Source organism: Thalassophryne amazonica, chromosome 19 (genome assembly GCF_902500255.1).
Source record: "Thalassophryne amazonica chromosome 19, fThaAma1.1, whole genome shotgun sequence".
In the NCBI taxonomy this organism is placed as follows: Eukaryota; Metazoa; Chordata; class Actinopteri; order Batrachoidiformes; family Batrachoididae; genus Thalassophryne; species Thalassophryne amazonica.
The window spans coordinates 18,778,084-18,797,728 of record NC_047121.1 but is presented as its reverse complement, the minus strand read 5'-3'; the positions used below and the strand labels follow the sequence as shown (position 1 = coordinate 18,797,728).

At 40.5% G+C, this 19,645-nt stretch overlaps 1 protein-coding gene across 1 annotated transcript in view; it reads right to left on the bottom strand.

Moving 5' to 3' along the window:
• The window catches only part of mark3a (MAP/microtubule affinity-regulating kinase 3a), a 134,300-nt gene extending 117,038 nt beyond the window's left edge, over positions 1–17,262 (bottom strand). The window contains 1 exon segment of the mRNA XM_034160012.1: positions 16,626–17,262. Coding sequence (XP_034015903.1) covers positions 16,626–16,676 — 51 coding nt within the window. The 5' untranslated portion in view covers positions 16,677–17,262.
• Between the last annotated feature and the right edge of the window lie 2,383 nt (positions 17,263–19,645).

Below are 19,645 nucleotides of genomic sequence, written 5' to 3'. Positions count from 1 at the left end.
TGGGGTTTTTCTGTAATTATTGTATGGCTTTTGCCTTACAATATAAAGCGCCTTGGGGCAACTGTTTGTTGTGATTTGGAGCTATATAAATACAATTGATTTGATTTGAATATTATTATCATTATTGTTGATTTTATGAGGATTTTCTAAAAAAGGAGACCTGAAAGTTCAGCAACAATTTACCAGAAGGTGTATCTAACATGAAAGCCTAGATTTGATGTTTTGGTGGAAGAATTAAGTACTTGTATTTTTTAATAGACTTTTACAACCTTATTTTTATAGATTTAAAGAGAAAAGACAGCACTCTGTTTTTCTCTCTGTCTCTCCTTCTAAACTTTCAATCATTTCAATGGAGCTTTATTGATATGGAAGACATATGTTTACATTGTCAAAGCAAATCTAAAAATTAAGTCCTCTCTCTCCGTCTCTCTCTCCCTCTATCAATGTCTCTCTGCTTGGCTCTCACTGTCTCCCCCTCTCTCTTTATCTGTCCCTTTCGCTCTCTCTCCCTCTCAATTTTCAATCTCAAATTTGGAGCTTTATTGCCATGGGAAATATGCTTACATTGTCAAAGCAAGTGTTAAGAGTAACAATTAAAAGTGAAGTTCTCTCTCTCCCTCTGTCTGTCGATCTCTCCATCTCTCTCTCCCTCTCTCTTCCCCTCTCAATTTTCAATTTCAATGGTGCTTTACTGACACATGTTTACATTGCCAAAGCAAGTGTTAAGAGTAAAAATGAACCCCCCCCCCCCCCCCGTGCTGCACAAACTTTGAACGTTTTGGAAACACATCATCTCTAAAATAAACCATACATTTCTAAATGTATCATCAGCGCAGCTCACGTGAGTAACTGTGCATTTATACTGAAGGATTTTAATAGAGAATTTTCCCGTTCATCAGGGAGAAAAAATGAATCTCTGGTCAGCTGTCCTCTTCAGCTGTGCTCTGAGCTGCTGTTTCACAGTCTTAAGACGTTGAAGCGGCTAATTTTTCAGGAACAATTCAGTTCATTTTTCGGAAAATCCGTGCTTGGCAGCACAGACCATTTGAACCGGAGAGCCGGGCGGAAATTTGCCGTTATCCATGGCTTAAAACCCTCGACTGTCTGCGGAACAAACAGCTCGTCTTCAGCTCAGAAACCTCCCCCCGCCACCTCCTCTTCTCTCGCTCAGCAGTAAACGGAGCAGAGAGCAGGCAGTATGAGAGAGGTTTCACAGATGTGGCTTCTCTCCAGTATAGGAAAATCCTGCAGATTTGATCAGGAAAGTCCGATCTGGGAATTACGCCAGTATCGGAACCAGATACCAATCCAGAATCGCATAAGCCCAGTAGAAGGGAGTGTTTGCTATACCTTTGTATTACCTGACAGAGAAAATAAAAGTCAGTTTAATGAACAACCAATTCATCTCCTCTTAAAATAAACATTTTTACCGGCAGACTTTGGTGGGATAATTTAACTGGTAGCTGTCTCTTTAAAGAAAGAAAAGGAGTCCATTTAAGTGGCATTGGCATATTCTGGATTAATTTTAAAGATGACAAAAAGATGAAAACTAAAAAAAAAAACATATTGCCATATTAGGCCTGAAAGAAGTTTCTGTTGGAAGTATTTTAGACACAGGATTAGCAGGTTAGGTGAATTGGAAACTTTATCATTGTCCAGGTCTCCCTTGTAAAAGAGATCTTTATCTCAATGGGACTAACCTGATTAAATAAAGATTAAATTAAAGTGGGAGGGGGAAGTGTTGGCTTTTTAAATATTTAACAGACACTGGACTTGAAAGGATTTAGTACCGCTATAATGGACTGATGCAGAAGGTGGCAGCAATGCAACAATAAGGATGCCGGCTGCCATTAAACGCCACAGAAAAAGAGGATACATTTGGTTTCTGTCACAAGAGCGCGTTTTGAGGTCGGAGGACATTCTGCATTCACAAAATGTCTCAAAAAAAAACAAACAAAAAAAAAATGCATAAATGTACTTATTTTACTCATATTTGTTGTCAGTCTAGCTAAATCATCGAATTCTGACCCACTGATTGGGCAGCTAATCTCGTTTCCTCAGCAGAGTGTTTGTTTAATATCACGGGAACGCGTTTGTGCATTCACAAAATGCCTCAAAGTGCATAAAAGTACTTTACTCATATTTGTTGTCAGTCTGGGTAAATTGTCGGACTAATCTCGTTTCCTCAGCAGAATGTTCGCGAGTCAAAAACAAATGTGTTTTCGTCATGGCAAGTGGTCACAGCTATCTCTGACCACCAGCTAGCTCCGGCACAACGTGAACTGAATACAAATAATTTATACATTCTTAATGATACCCATCCCTACTAGCAATCACCAATCTAAATTAAATACTTTGTGAACGTGACATTAGCATTACCTGTTGGGTCCGCTTCACAGGCTCGATGCATACAGTGGTTGTTTTCAGCTAAAGTACTGTAGCATGGAAGAAGTGCTGTTACGGAAAGCTAATTCCGTTTTACAGTACACGTATTTGTACTGTTTTGCTTTTGGTTAATAATGGTCCCACACTTTCGACAGCTTTGGAAGTTTTCTCTGTGGGTTATTTCGTGCTCCCTGCTGCTCACTGTTTTCATCTCTGTCTGTCTCCATGTTGCATTCCACGCTTTGCATGTGCTTTACGGTGTCAAAAGCAGAAGTGAGTGTACTGTGCATGTATCACGCACATAGTAGTGAATTAAACAAAGCCTTGAGGCAGAGAATTTTGCCTCTAAGCATTTTAGTAACCAAATTATTCAAGGAATCATTTCAGCCCTAGTGATGTTGCAAGATGCAAACATGAGAAGTACAATGGTGCTGTCCATATGTTTGAGTTGCATATAACATGGAGAAAAAGAATTTGACCACTTCAGAATACAAATCTGTACTGTATGGACAATGCAATAGTACCCCTGTTGTCTGGAAAGCTTTATTTTTATTTGTCCCAGGAAATATGTATTTTTTAAAATCTGTTTTTTTATATATATAAATTCTATGTGACATTCAAGATAAATAAATAAATAAATAAATAAATAAATAACTACCCCCAGCTATAATAAGGTCACCAGTGACCATCACAGACTCGCAACAAAACACTGATGAGGGAACAATAACTTACTGTAAGGTCATCCCCACTTCATTAGATTTTGCCCTTTTCAGTGGTTACTCACAAAGCTGCAGTGTGTCCTCACTGCCTGGGAAACAGTCACGTTTCAACAGGAAATCACTCAACTCGCTGATGCCCATACAAATTCCCACAACAGCAAACTTTCCCGAACTTAGAGCCCCAGAGCCACAGAGAAAGAAAGAGGAGTCAGGAGCAGCAAATCGAATTTTTGAGCCTTTACACCTGCAGAGCCCAAATTTGCAGATAGGTCATCCCAATTTCCCACTACAGAGATCAATGCAGTAAACACATCTTAACCTAGTACTCTCTGTGCAGTATTTCATTCTTATTTCTGACCTACTGCTGCTGCTGTGATGACTCAGGAGGAAGGTAGAGTTAAAACTTACATGGTACACCAAAAAGATATTGGGGTAAAGGGAATACAGCATAATATTTATTAAGAGTCACTCTAATCAGACTTCGTTCTGTTGTCAGTCTGTTTTTTAAGTGCTGCATTGACAGGGGTAGCCATCATGCTATTCAATGCTTGTTTCAAGTCAAGTCAAGTATTGGGTTGACTTCAATGTGCTTGCAGAGTGCCCTATTCAAGAGTATTACAGTTGTATGCAAACATTTGGGCACTCCTGATGAGTTCCATGATTTTCCTGTATAAATCATTGGTTGTTTGGATCAGCAATTTCAGTTAAATATATCATATAGCAGACAAACACAGTGATATTTGAGAAGTGAAATGAAGCTTATAGGATTTACAGAAAGTGTGCAATAATACTTTAAGCAAAATTAGGCAGGTGCATAAATTTGGGCACCCCGACAGAAGAACAAAAAAAAAAAAAAAGAAAACATCAATATTTAGTAGATTCTCCTTTTGCAGAAATAACCTCTAAATGCTTCCTATAGCTTCCAATGAAAGTCTGGATTCTGGTTGAAGGTATTTTGGACCATTCTTCTTTACAAAACATCTCAGGTTTGTTGGTTTCCAAGCATGGACAGCCCGCTAAAAGACAAATCACACCACAGATTTTCAATAATATTCAGGTCTAGGGACTGAGATGGCCATTCCAGAACATTGTACTTGTTCCTCTATTGAATGCCTTAGTAGATTTTGAACTGGTTTAGAGTCTTTGTCTTGTTGAAAGGTCCAGCCCTGGCACAACTTCAACTTTGTCACTGATTCATGAACATTGTTCTCAAGAATCTGCTGAAATTGACTGGAATCCATGTGACCCTCAACTTTAACAAGATTCCCAATACCTGCACTGGCCACACAGCATGATGGAACCACCTCCAAATTTTACTGTAGGTAGCAAGTGTTTTTCTTGGAATGCTGTGTTCTTTTTCAGCCATGCATACCACCCCTTGTTATGTCCAAATAACTAATAATATTAATAATTAATAATATTTTAATTTCATAAGTCCACAGCACCTTACTCCAAAATGATGCTGAATTATCCAAATGTGCCTTAGCATACCTCAAGCATCATACAGCATTTATTTGTGCAAAGTGTGCTATATAGTTGAACGATGCACAAAGGCACTATCTGCAGCAAGATCATGTTGTAGGTCTTTGGAGCAGGTCTGTGGGTTGACTATGACTGTGCTCACCATCCTTCGCTTCAGCATATCTGAGATTTTTCTTGGCATGCCACTTTGGGCATTAACTAGTACTGTGCCTGTGGTCTTCCATTTCCTCATTATGTTCCTTACAGTGGAAACCGACAGCTGAAATCTCTGAGATAGCTTTTTGTATCCTTCCCCTAAACCATGATGTTGAACAATCTTTGTTTTCAGGTCATTTGAGAGTTGTTTAGAGGTTCCCATGTTGCCACTCATTACAAGAAATGCAAAGAGGGAAAACATTTGCAAATGGCCACCTTAAATACCCTCTCATGACTGGGTTCCACCTGTGTAAGGAGGCCAATGAGCTTACCAAACCAATTTTGTGTTCAAATCAATAAAATGACAAGGGTGCCCAAATTTATGTACCTGCCCAATTTTGTTTAAATAATTATTGCACACTTTCTGTAAATACTAGAAACTTAATTTCACTTCTCAAATATCAGTGTGTTCAGCTGCTATAGGATATATTTAACTGAAATTTCTGATCCAGATACAGAATGATTTATAAAGGAAAATCATGAAAATTATCAGGGGTGCCCAAACTTTTGCATACAACTGTATCTAGGAAAACAAGTATCAGACTGAGGCTCACCATCAGAGATACTCAATATTAAAGCACTCTGACTGTGATGGCAGTATAACCACTGCCAATCAAAGTCACCTCAAGCATGTTTGTTGTATACAACTCAGCTTCCTACAACAAAAGCAAACACTGTGCAGATGTATGCAATGTACCAACCATCCAAAATACTCAATCTTACAAAACCTTGTGCCCTACTTGGGCTGAAGCAGACAGACTGACAACTATAAAATGTCAGAAAATTATTTCAAGTAATCAAAAATTTCCCAGTGGTTAATGCAATTCTTTGAGCCTCCTAGTTTATCCAACCTGCAGTCTAAAATGCCAAAAATATTTGCAATATACACCAATTTAAATCTTTTGATCTGCATCCATGAGGAAACATGACAGGAATGTATTGCTATTTGAACAGTATTGCATGGCTCTGAACTGGTTTGTGGAAGGAAAACCAGAAACATTACATCTTTTTATGTTACAGAAGAGAACTGTTTATTTAAAATAATGGTAACCAGTTAATACAGTAATTTATTTATTTTTTTCATTCTTGAAAAGGTTTCTGTTTACAATGACCCAGGGCCTCATGTACAAAGACGTGTGGATTTTGTACTGTGTACGCTAAAACCCAGAAACTGGCATAAGCAGAAAAATATCCAGACATATCAAAGGGTGCTTATGCATGGATTCGAGCATGCTCCGTTTGTACATCCCACTGAACACAGAATGGAGCGCACATGCAGAGGCACCAAGCTCCTCCCTTTCCATACCCCTATTTAAATCGGAAAATCCATGTAAATAGGCCCTTGGAGCTGGGAATTCCCCTCAGTCAGATCAGTCAACATGAACACAAAAGAAATTCTACCGAGTGTGATCTACAGATGACTGGAAATGACGTGGAGACAAGCAAGGATGGTTTATTTGGTACCCTGTCAAAGGGAATATGGAATATAAAACTGGAAAAGTGTTAGTGGGAGCGTGTGTGCGTAAGGCTGTAAAAGCCAGCACACACACTGAAGTTATAAAAGTGAGGTGTGCCACGGCTGACATTCATAACTTTACATACGCATTTATTGGTAAAAACTGAACACAGGGAGACAATCGGGGGTTTGTTAAGAAGCGGTGCAGCTGTAGTTTCACCATCAAGAAAAAGAAAACACAATAACAAAAAAAATGTATTTGACTGCGCACATGCACAAATGTGTCCACGCTGGTTTTAGTTCGGGACAATTACAAGAATAAACTTGCTCAGCGAGCAGCCACCCAACGCGCACCTTGCCAGCCTGCCTGAATTTGTGCATCACATATGATTTGAACATTGATGGAACAAAAATGTTCCCTATTAACAAAAAAAAATTCATCACGTGATGACACCTTTATAGCAGTGCAGTGTGCAGTCAATAGCTCCAATTACATTAGGGAAAACCAGCTCTCGCTGCAAATTGCACTTGTTGGAATGTGATGTACCTGGATGACATTCAGATTCTTGCATTCCACAGAGGTGGCATGGCTCAGCTCAAGGTTGGCAGGCACACTGCTGACTGATCAGCCAGGTCCTGCTGGAATGCCCCTGTTGCCAGGACGCCCAGCATGGTCAGCACCTATGTGGGTACACACAACCCCTGGCTCCTCACCATATTCCGTTGTGGGCCGGCTACAGTTCTGTGCGCAACCCCAGTAACAGTGGCCTAGGTAAATTGGATTCAGCTTATGACCCAATTATCGTCATTTGGAAGTAAATCTTTATGTTCCCTGAATGCACACTCACCTCAGATTGCACCATTTGCAAGGTCTTCTAACAATGTTAACGCAACCATTGTTAATGGCATTTCCTCATCACTTTGCGCATGCTTTTATATCCACCTACGTAATTGCAAACACATGGGTGTAATTGTTCATTTGTGCGTCTCTGGTGTGCACATCACTTATGACTTCATGTTTTCACATTATTAACAGTTACCAACATCCCCTCTACATGTCATCAGTGGAACAATAGCTGTAGAAACGTGCATAGGTCAGCCATTATTTTTGCGTGGAGCACTGCACCTTCCCACGGTCATTTCACTTTTGATACATCTGAACGTTAGCGTGAAGAAGGATGCACACCACATTTATGTACATACACAGCCTTTGTACATGAAGCCCCAGGTGAGGTTCACTTAGTGTGTGTGGAGAGAGCAAAGAGAAGCTTAATAATATGACTAGCAGGCAATCAAAAAGTCTATGCCATTTTGCAGTTTCAATTATCATAAGAGGTAAAAATTGTAGGCAACCAATCTTAAAAATGTTTGTTTGACAATAATTTTATCAGTGTGCTCACGCTGCTGGGCTGTGGACGAACATTAAAGCAAATGCTCGAAACAGCTAGCATTATTCAGGGACCTCCCTAAACAATGGCACAACAGTGCTGTGCCATCATGTGGTTTTTCAAATTTAGTTTAGATTAGATAGAACTTTATTAATCCCTTTTGGGATTTAGAGTGTTACTTCTCCATTTTCCCTTGTAATTATTTATTTTTTCACATTGTTACGAGCTTTGCAGATTTTCCAGACCATAAGCACAGGTGTGGCTGTGCAAGCGAGTAAATGCAGACTGCACAGTGCAGCTTTTCCATAAAAGCTGCAACGATAAATCCACTGTGCACCATTTTGTTGAAAACTCTGACATATCCGAATAAAGGCATTTTTTTAATATTTAAACTTGAGTCACTGAAAGTGTGCATCCTTTTTGCTTCATCTGTGAGCTGGAGAGCAACACAGCACTGTGTTTTTAAAAAATACACACACTGCTTTGCTTTAAATACACAGTAAGTCTATTTCAGATGATCTGCACGAACCCACTTTCGCTTTAAAAAAAAAAAAATAAATAAAAAACTATTTTACTCGGTGCGCACCGCTTTAGAAAGTTGTAGCTTCAGCTGCTACACTGATTAGCTCCTTATGCGCCTTTATTGTCGTCTCAGTTTTTTGTGGGAGTGTTACAGCATCACATACAGGCCTGGTGTATACAGTTTTCAGTGTCTCACAGCTGACATAAAATATTATTAACCAGTTTGAGAACGTTATTTTTTTCTTATAACCATTTCGGAAACATTAGTTTTGGTGTGGAACTCAAAACAACATACGTTAAAATACTGTTTTTGTTCAGCATGAACCAGGTGTGGAAAAAATTCAATTTCAAAGCCCTGCAGTACTGCGACCTTGAGACTGTAGTTTGTACTGAACTGTGAGGAGGTGTAACATCACACCCCTTCTACCACTACAGTTGTAGCTACAGCAGTTAGACAATGGTGATAGCAGTAGATGCATTAACTGTCTTCAATAAAGCCGGTGTGAGAAGCCTGAGCATTCAGAAGAAGGTCAGATTAGAGGCATCAATCCGTGAATCCCATTTGGAGTGTTTCCATGTAAACCAAACTGGGAGATCTCTATGAAAAGAACACACTGAAAGGATTACAAATCCCATCTGGACGAGTAACGGCTTGGATTTCCCAAGAGGATATGGAGGATGTTGCTATAAAGAAAGGAGTCCAGACTACCTTGGTATGCTACCTCCAAGGATAAGGAGCAAAAGTTTCAAGAATTACTGCAAAAATCATCACACGCTATCAATTACTCATGCACACTACTTCTTATGGCTTTAATTTTGAAAATTTACACCAAGTTAGTCCAGCGTGACTAACTTGACAGCACTGCAACAGACAGGAGAAGGCGGGACAATTGAGCCCAAATTTGGAAGGTGACCAGTTGAACTCTTTGACTGACGGCTGGAAAGAGCCAATAGCGAGCGTGAACAGAAAGTACTGTTGCCTGCCAGAAAGCGCAGGCAGTGCTATAGTTTTGTTCACGGTAGGGCTTAAATATCCTGTCTACGGCCACAATTCCTGCAATAAAGTCACTACTTAATATTCACCAGGAAAAAAATACAATTCATAAAGCTGACGCTGAATAAAATTTACATGTCTTCGAGAGAGCGGATGTCCCAGCTAATACGGAACGTCCTTGCAACGTTGCTGGGAGATTACATTTTCGTTGCATAATTGGGAACGTTCTGTCCACCTCCTGGCAACTTCCATCAGGAACGTTTACTTGTTACAGTTTTTGGACGTTTCTTTGGAACGTTGTACTTACGCTGAGGGGACGTTCTATTAACTACATAATTCACCAGCCTTATCAATCTATATATTGATTAATAAGGCTGGCGAATTGGTATTGTTGTAAATTTAAATAAAGTGATTCCTGTATTTTCTTTCTTAACACATATTTTATAACTTAATTTTCCGAACGTTTTCATTCTCAAGGATACTTTAGTAGGCCTACTGTCCCGATGATGGTCTAGTCCAGATTGACCGGTCGATCGCATGGGGGGGGGGGGGGGGGGGGACGCCCGCGGTTCATGCTATCTGCGCATGCGCAGGGTCAAGAGGTTGTGAGGAGCTACAGTGGAGAGTGACGCGAGACTATAATGGCGGAGGAAAAAGATCCCAAACTTATCATTTTCATCCAGAGTTCGAGGAAGATTAATTTTTCGTTTAGTCAAATGGCAAATCCATCTGCCTTATCTGCAATGCAAACGTGGCACTACCGAAGAAAGGGAATTTGGAGCGGCATTTTAAGACGATCCACAAGAGCTACGATGCTAGCTTCCCGGCTAAAAGCCAGCTTGCAGCACAACAGGCCGTTTTCCCCCGGACAAATACCACCAGTAAGGCTGCAACCACAGCTTCTTATCGTGCCAGCCGTGTTCTGGCAAAAAGAAAGAAATCATTCAAGGATGGTGAAATTGTGAAAGAAGCTTTCATGGAAGCTGCAGATGTGCTCTTTGCCGATTTTAAAAATCAGAAGGAGATCGTGTCTGCAGGATGTGCAGCTCTCAAGAAAGTCTGTTGCACGACGATGCGAGTTAATGGCGGAGGATATTGATCGGCAACTGAGGAATGATACTGAGGTATGTGAGTGTTTTTCTCTACAATTCGATGAATCCACTGATACTGTGGACGTGGCTCAGCTATGTGTTTTTATTAGAATGTTTTTTGACAAAATGAATGTAAAAGAACTGCTGAGCATTTTACCTTTGAAAGGCCATACGAGAGGCACAGATATGTTTCAGGTTTTTATGGAATTTGTTAATAAGAGCCAGCTGCCCCTCTACAAACTCATTTCTATAACCGAGCTGCCAGCTCGATGCCATCTTAATAATGTATTTATACACTCAACAAAAATATAAATGCAACACTTTTGGTTTTGCTTCCATTTTGTATGAGATGAACTCAAAGATCTAAAACTTTTTCCACATACACAATATCACCATTTCCCTCAAATATTGTTCACAAACCAGTCTAAATCTGTGATAGTGAGCACTTCTCCTTTGCTGAGATAATCCATCCCACCTCACAGGTGTGCCATATCAAGATGCTGATTAGACACCATGATTAGTGCACAGGTGTGCCTTAGACTGTCCACAATAAAAGGCCACTCTGAAGGTGCAGTTTTGTTTTATTGGGGGGGATACCAGTCAGTATCTGGTGTGACCACCATTTGCCTCATGCAGTGCAACATCTCCTTTCATAGAGTTGAAGAGAACACCTCTCCAATGTGCCAAATGCCAGCAAATGTGAGCATTTGCCCACTCAAGTCGGTTACGACGACGAACTGGAGTCAGGTCGAGACCCTGATGAGGACGACGAGCATGCAGATGAGCTTCCCTGAGATGGTTTCTGACAGTTTGTGCAGAAATTCTTTGGTTATGCAAACCGATTGTTTCAGCAGCTGTCCAAGTGTCTGGTCTCAGACGATCTTGGAGGTGAACATGCTGGATGTGGAGGTCCTGGGCTGGTGTGGTTACACGTGGTCTGCGGTTGTGAGGCTGGTTGGATGTACTGCCAAATTCTCTGAAACGCCTTTGGAGACGGCTTATGGTAGAGAAATGAACATTCAATACATGAGCAACAGCTCTGGTTGACATTCCTGCTGTCAGCTTGCCAATTGCATGCTCCCTCAAATCTTGCGACATTTGTGGCATTGTGCTGTGTGATAAAACTGCACCTTTCAGAGTGGCCTTTTATTGTGGGCAGTCTAAGGCACACCTGTGCACTAATCATGGTGTCTAATCAGCATCTTGATATGGCACACCTGTGAGGTGGGATGGATTATCTCAGCAAAGGAGAAGTGCTCACTATCACAGATTTAGACTGGTTTGTGAACAATATTTGAGGGAAATGGTGATATCGTGTATGTGGAAAAAGTTTTAGATCTTTGAGTTCATCTCATACAAAATGGGAGCAAAACCAAAAGTGTTGCGTTTATATTTTTGTTGAGTATACAAACAACCATGTCAACAAATTTCATTGCATGAGAGGCCTATTAACTGATCGAGTAGTTCTGTTGTGTTTATATACATGTTCCTGCTTTCAGCAGCATTGTAGCTGTTTCATGTATACTAAACTTGAAGCAACTTTGTAACAGATGGTACGCAGCAACGACTCGACAGACTGGAGTCAAAGGTGGACCGCATACTACAACTACTGTGGAGGAATCAGGCTGCTGAAGAAGCTGACTGCATTGGAGATAATGCAGGCCAGACTTAAAACAACAGAGGAGCTGGACCAATTCAGCAAAACGCTGGGGGACCAGGAGTTTAGGAGGACAGTGGTAAATTATTGTTCCTAACACTTTTGCAGAAGTGGTTATTTTCATAAAAGTTGCATATTGCCATTGCACACATACTTCTTTTCACTCTGTCATAGGTGAATCTGCTGAAACAGCTATCTGGATCAATGCTGAACTCCTTTGCCAGGATGATGCTCGGCGAAACTGGGATGTGGCGGTTGTGGGCTGGCGTCAGCCTCAAAGGATGGAAAGGGAAGAAAGCCCTGCAGCCTCTCACTCTCTAGAGTTTTGCAGAGTAAGTTATCAAGGTGTCTCACTGCATCATTTAATTTTAGTTAGCAATTAAAAAGAATTTTATCGTTTCTCCAGTTAAAAAAAAAGAGGAAAATACAAGACCGTTTTTTATTTTGTTTTTGTGACAGAAGCCTTCAGCAACAAGATGGAAATTTTACCAGATGCTATCGATGATGCGTAAACTGAAACACTGCGCCATGCAGCAAAGAGGGTAAGTAGTTAAACTTTTATGGCATCAGCAACTCACAGGTGACTTGTACTAGCACCATGGCCACACCTAGTCATTCCCTTCAATCAAATCCCGGTCCAGTGTTGACTGTTTCAAGAGTGAAGACCGTGACCGGCTCACATGCACCCCAGCTCTTTGGAGCAATCTCTCTCAATCCGTTCCTCACATTCTGTATTCTCTTTCCGCAAACATCTTAAAACCTATCTGTGTGGGCTCACCTTCCCTCCATAGTGTAACTGTCACTCTGCTGTGTTGACAATTGGAATTCATTCATTCATTATTGGATTGCAGTGTCGGCTCGCAGCCGCCGCTGCCCAACATGCCCAACTGTTAAACAATTTCTCAGATACTCACTCTACTGAAAGCCATCAAAAGCCACCTGGATTTTACAAATGGTTATCAACACGGAGGTGTTTTTACTGTGCCGCCGCACCGCGCAGGCTGTGTCCCGACGCGCGGACCCGTCCGCACGTCTTTCATTAAAAAAAATCTCCTTTAACAGTGGAATATCCAGATAAAATGCTGAAACCGACTTCTTCTGAAACTTCTGTTCTCTCATGACGTCCTGGATCAATAGAGCCTGAAATGTGGAGGTTTTCAGCTTGAAACGGGCTGACGACGGCGCCTGAGAGCGCTGCGCGACGTCTCGCACCGTGGGAAGTCCTTAAAGCGACAGTATCACCTCAAAATCTCTCATCAGCCGTTAAAATTTTCACCGAAAACCAGCTTAATTTTTCGAACTGTGTCCACTTCGATGTGCCTCACAGGTTTAGAAAAAATTTTGATCAAACAAAGCGCCAGTCTCTCAGCAACTTCTCAGACAAAGGAATTCCGACGAGGGGCTGGACGACTCCTCCCACAAGGAGTGCTCACAGGCGGATGACGTCACCGACAGGCGTGGAAAAACTCACACATGCGCACGAGGGTTCAAGCATGTCTGACGTAAAAACATATGAATGAAATCCATATAGTTTTTGAAAAAAATAAAAAGCACCTATACTTTATTAACAGCCCTCGTACACACACACATATATATATATATATATATATACATATATACATATGGCACACACTTTAACGTAAATAGTAATAGACAGTTTTAGCATAATACTAATTTCCATCCGTAGTCTCCAGACATAAAATATAAAACACAGAGCATTTAACAAGCATAAAAACATTGATAATTTACAATATAATACACTGTCATATTTTAATATAACCCAGAGCCATATAAAGGAGGAGTTATCTGTTCCGGTCAAGATGGAGGTTAAAATGCTGTTGTCTCAATATAAAGTGCAGGAAAGTACTGAGGTACAATTCAGTTGTAGGTATGTACAGGTACAGTCAGTTTTATTATAAGATGCTGAATTAAAGTGCTTTGTCGCGATAGTAAAGTGCTCGATACAGCTGCAGTATCTCTTTAAAGTGCTGGTGTGCATAAGCTTACCTATGTGTTGTTGTGTGCGTGTATATGAAAGTATATTGCTTTCGCATGTCTTTAACTCGTAATGATTACAGGTTTGGTTATCTTTCAGCCATGTTTTAAGCTGTCTTGAATAAAGCAAATGTGGGGCTGAACCTGATTGTCGTTGGCATGTGCTACTGCCCCTAATAGAGAGTACATTTTGAGCAAAGACAGTTTTTCAAAATTTGATCTCGCAATCACACCTAGCGGAGGATCTGGTGTTAATTTCGTTGTTACTTTTCCTGTTAATATAGTTCCTCAGAGGGAGTGGGGCCAAATTGTGTAGGGACCTATACACAGCACAACACATTTTAAATAGCATGAAATTCTCAAAACTTAAAAGCTTATATTTTTCTAAGATTGGACGGTGATGAGAAATCTTTTTTTTTTTTTTTTTTGGTCCAATATTTTTATGGCTTTTTTGTACAATTGTTCTACTGGTTTCAGTACAGTTGTTCCTGCAAAGGACCATGTTGTAATGCAATACTCTAGATGTGACATGAAGTGTAAGTAAGATTTGGCCGCATCTATTGTAATAAACGGTCTTATCTGTTTAAAATTAGATAGATTGAACCTTACAGTGTGATTTACCTTTTTGATATGTTTTTTGAATGTAAGATTTGGGTCTAATATCACTCAGAGATATTTGAATTAGTTCACAAGCACAGTTCTTCCCCTTCCAAGAAAACATGGGATCTGGCTAGCTTAATTGATCTTTTGGTGAACATCATACATACAGTTTTTTGGTGTTCAGCAGAAGACAATTTTTATGTAGTCATTTGTGTATTTTACATAGTGCATTTGTGAGGTCTACAGATATTTTGTCACTCTTTCCCTGGGTAAAGATTACTGCGTCATCTGCATACATTTGCATATTTAGTTCAGAGCACACATCGGGGAGATCATTTCTATACAGAAAGAATAATAGAGGGGCTAATATTGAGCCTTGTGGAAGACCAACATAACTAGGGAGATACGAGGATGTGGCACCATCCACAACAACACGCTGCTTTCTGTTGAATAGTATCCTCTGAAAAATTAAAATATGAATTGTAAAAATTGAGATATTGAATTAAGGATTCTGCATATTAATACATGGACTGGTTGAGCGCCCTTGAACTTCACTGTGCTGAGGGGACTGGCACTATAGAAGTTATTGTATAGTATTTTTATGAATGGTTTTCTTTGTTTTTTAGGCAAAGAAGGAGGATGAAAGAATTGGTACTGGTGTTAATGCTGACTCAGATGCTGGGGTGGATGAAGCCATGGGCGACGATGTGGATGCCGATGCCATGGGCGACGATGTGGATGCCGATGCCATGGGCGACGATGTGGATGCCGATGCCATGGGCGACGATGTGGATGCCGATGCCATGGGCGACGATGTGGATGCCGATGCCATGGGCGACGATGTGGATGCCGATGCCATGGGCGACGATGTGGATGCCGATGCCATGGACCATTGTGTAGTGAATGATGACGCCATGGACGGCAGTGCCATGAGTGATGATGCCACAATTAGTCATGGGTCAGATGAGAAGTGATTCATTTTATACTGAGAACTTATGCCTCCCCCTGTGTAAGGTGCGGTGGAGACATGAAATAAGTGCCCAATTTTCCTTGCACAACTTTTTTCCTGGATGCCATGATCATCAACTCGACTGGACTGATGCTATGTTTGTTTTGATCCACCCACCGTTGTGGGAACAAATCAAAAGCTGTGTTCACCACGGGGACACGTTCGGCACTATTCAGGATTATTTGAGGGTTTTTTTTTTGTTTTTTTAACCGATGACGAACAATGCGTAAAAAAAATCTGACTGATGCAACTACATCGGTCCAAACCGGTCTGGATCCGGGACTGATGTTGCTGCTTTAAAGGGTGGGCAGTGGAGACATCTTCAGTTTTTGTTTAACGTTGACCCTTCTAGTTCATTTTATACTAAGAACTTATCCATGGCTTAATGCTATTGTAATACTGGATGATGTCACCTGGCTTAGTACCTGAGAGATTGGAGTGTATTTTACCCGTTTCTATGACTGTATTATTTTATGTGTTTATTTATTTATGTAAGATAAATTATTCTATTGAAGTTTTATTGCACTGAAGTCACTGATTGAGAAAAGAAATTTTGTTTTCTAGTGTATACAACTGCACAGTGAAAATAACAAAATATTTGAACCTTAGTCATGGGTCACACATCACGGATGAGAACTGATCCCTGGCTTAATGCTATTGTAATTGTAATAATACTGGAGGGCGGATGAGAACTAATCAAGTTACTGAGAACTTCTCCATGGCTTAATGCATTGCTATTGTAATAATACTTCTAAAGTAATAAACTTGCAATTTACAGACTCATGCAGTGTTCACAGTGTTCCTTCGTGCTGGGGGACATTGCAACAACGTTGCAGCAATGTTGTGTCACAACCTCCTGAGAACGTTCTTGGTAACATCCCTGGAACGTTCTGGAGAGTCTACAAATGAACGTTCCTACAACGTTGTGATGCAACGTTACTGCCACTTTGATGTAACGTTCAGGCAACGTTCCATTGTTAGCTGGGGTGCTTGCTTACGATTTATCAAAGTGTAACCCCCCCCTCCGGTGTCAAACAGTACAAGAAAATTATAACAAAACGCTCATCAAGGTTTCCTGAAGACAAAGAAGATGTAAAGCAAAGAACAAACGTAAACAATCACATATACTCACACTTTCCGTTACCTTCTCGTTGACTATTGGTAAAGGAGTTTTTGTTGACATGTTCCCGTTCCTGCCGAATCGCTTTATGACGTCCAAAAAAAGAATTCCCTCGACACCTGCTTCAATCCGACAGGCGACAAACTGAATTTCTTTGCAGCTCTGTGCAGATAAACAGCCTCCACATGGATCGTGACAATTTTCAAACCAAACCGGACGTGTTAGAACACAACACCTTTAACTTTAAAGAAACCGGAAACATACATCCCCACTAAATAGCAATGTGTGTGTTAAAAAATAGTGTTCTGTCGGGCCCGGTTTTAAAGTGGACAAACAAAACCTGTGTATGTGTTTGGGCTGGAGTCTGGGAGGCTAACTAAATTAACGCTAACGACGCTTAAAAAAAAAAAAAAAAAAAAGATCCGGGTTTTCTCACACAAAAAAGTCTTTCTAACGACAAGATACAGTCTCTGGCCTTCCCGTAGATGTCACCGGGGAGCTTCAAATGATTTGGTTCGTTAAATTACTCGCCGTCGGTTCCATTTCTTCCATCTCCAACGACCCGAAGTGAAGCTGGACTGTGTATTCTAGGTGGGACCAAAATGGCTTCTCGGCGACTGGCTCGGATTATGCTGCCTTCACGGACACCTCTGATTTTTTTTTTTGCTCTTCCTCTATGGAACCTGATACGGCGGTTGATGCAATACTGCCGCCAACTGACATGGAGTGTGAATCGAGGAGTGGCGGAAAGTACTGAAAATTTCTAGTTCAGTGCCAAATGTTGTTGTTGTCCATTCAGCTGCTCCCGTTTTTGTGTTCGGGGTCGCCACAGCGGATACAACCACATCCGTATTGATATTTGGCACAAGTTTTACACCGGATGCCCTTCTGACGCAACTCCAATTTTACCTGGAGAAACACACAGCCGCTGGTGTTCCAAAGAGGTCTCCCATCCAAGTACTAACCAGGTCCCGGACTGCTTAGCTTCTGAGATCTGACGGGATCAGGCTTATACAGAGCAGACTGGCTACATAGTTCAGTGCCAAATACTGTTAGAATATTAAAATTATACTCAATTAAAAGCCGAGGTGTCAAGTAACAAAGTACAAATACTTCGTTACTGTACTTAAGTACACTTTTTAGGTATCTATACTTTACTCCATTACTTATTTTTCTGCCTACTTCTGACTTCTACTTATTACATTTTCACACAAGTATCTGTACTTTCTATTCCTTACATTTTTAAAACAAACAGCCTCGTTACTCTTGGCTTCAGCATCAGCGCACATCCACCGGAAGCTCGAGGTGCCAGCGCGGAGTTATCTGACCATGGGTCCGAAGAAGGCACTGACGGCGGAGGAGGGAGACGATATCAAGAAGTCCCTGGACTTTTTGTCTGAGGAAATCTCTGTTGTTAAAATGCAGCAGAAATCCATTATGGAGCTGGTGGAAGAAGTGAAGGCTCTCCGGATCCAGAATGCCGAGAAAGACCGGCATCTGGTGTACCTGGAGAACCGTATTGCGGAGTTGGAGTTATTACAGGAATTCATATTAAACCTCGATCCTACGCACGGGCGGTGTCAGAAGACAGCGGAGGGGAGGCCAGTGAGCAGGAGGCCAGCTCAGTGGAACAACAGGTGGCTGACTTCCTGCAATCTAAAGGTATTCAAATGGACTGTAATAACATTGAAGCGTGCCACCCCCTGCCCAGGAGAGAGGATGGAGACAAGCGAGCTGTTATAATGAGGTTTGTCAACAGAAAACATAAAATGGCATTGTTAAAACAGGGACGGAAACTCAAAGGAACAAACGTATTCATCAATGAACATCTGACCAAAAGAAACGCAGACATCGCCAGGAAAGCTCGTCTCTTAAAAAAGCAGGGAAAAATTCAACAGACATGGACATCCAAATGCAAAACATTCATCAAACTGAACGGAACACCAGAACAAGCGAAGGTGCAGGAACATCGAGGAACTGGACAAATACGACCAATAAGGTATGAGGACACAAACACATCACAACACCATGACACAGACCAGAGGAACCTATTCATCTACTACATCATCTACATCTGGAGACAAGAAGGATATAACTCACAGGATTGCTGATCATGGAAAACTAGAACTGAGAACATTTAAATACACAGACCACAATGTACTGGACTTGGAGCACGATATAGACCCGGTCAATAATTTCTTCTCAAATATCAATGACAGTTGTTGCTATTATACAGATGAACAGTTTAATCGGATCATTAAAACGGATAACAAATGATCAATAATCCATTTCAACAGCAGAAGTCTGTATGCAAACTTTAACAACATTAAAGAATATTTAAGTCAATTTAAAAAAAATATTTAACATAATTGCTATATCAGAAACATGGATCAATGAAGATAAAGGAATGGATTTTGAACCAATCGAAGCAGTGGTTCACAGATTGAAGCAATGCTTCGACCTATTGTTTCGTTTATTCTTTCTTTCTTTTGCTTAATTTTCCCCCGCTAAAGAGCATACTTCTGTGAGTATTATTTACCTTTTCTGTTAAACAGACCTGTTATGGTCTTCTGAAACAGTTGATAGATGTATTTTATAACTTAAAAACGGGAACGACGCTAACGCGTTAGCATGTCTATGACATTTTCAATGTTAAAAGTTAGCATGAAGCAGTTCCAGCTGTCTTCACGTTCGGGTGCATTTGTTTTCAAATTGTAATATTTCTTAAATTTATTTTTGTTTATATATTAATAATCTAATGACAATTATTATATACAATTTCAGAGAAAGAGACAAAAAGAACCTGAATAGAAACACAACAGAAAATAAAATATAAAAGCAACTAACAATGAACATACATACATACATACAGAAATAAATAAGTGTTTCCTGTGAACACCTAGTGACTCTTACACCTCCATTTCATCCCTGTTTTATTTAAGTTTAATGACAGTTTGTTTCGGTCAAACCGTATTGTCAATGTGTTAATTCCTTCAGTGATTTACTCCAGAACTTTCTGCCAAACTAGAAAA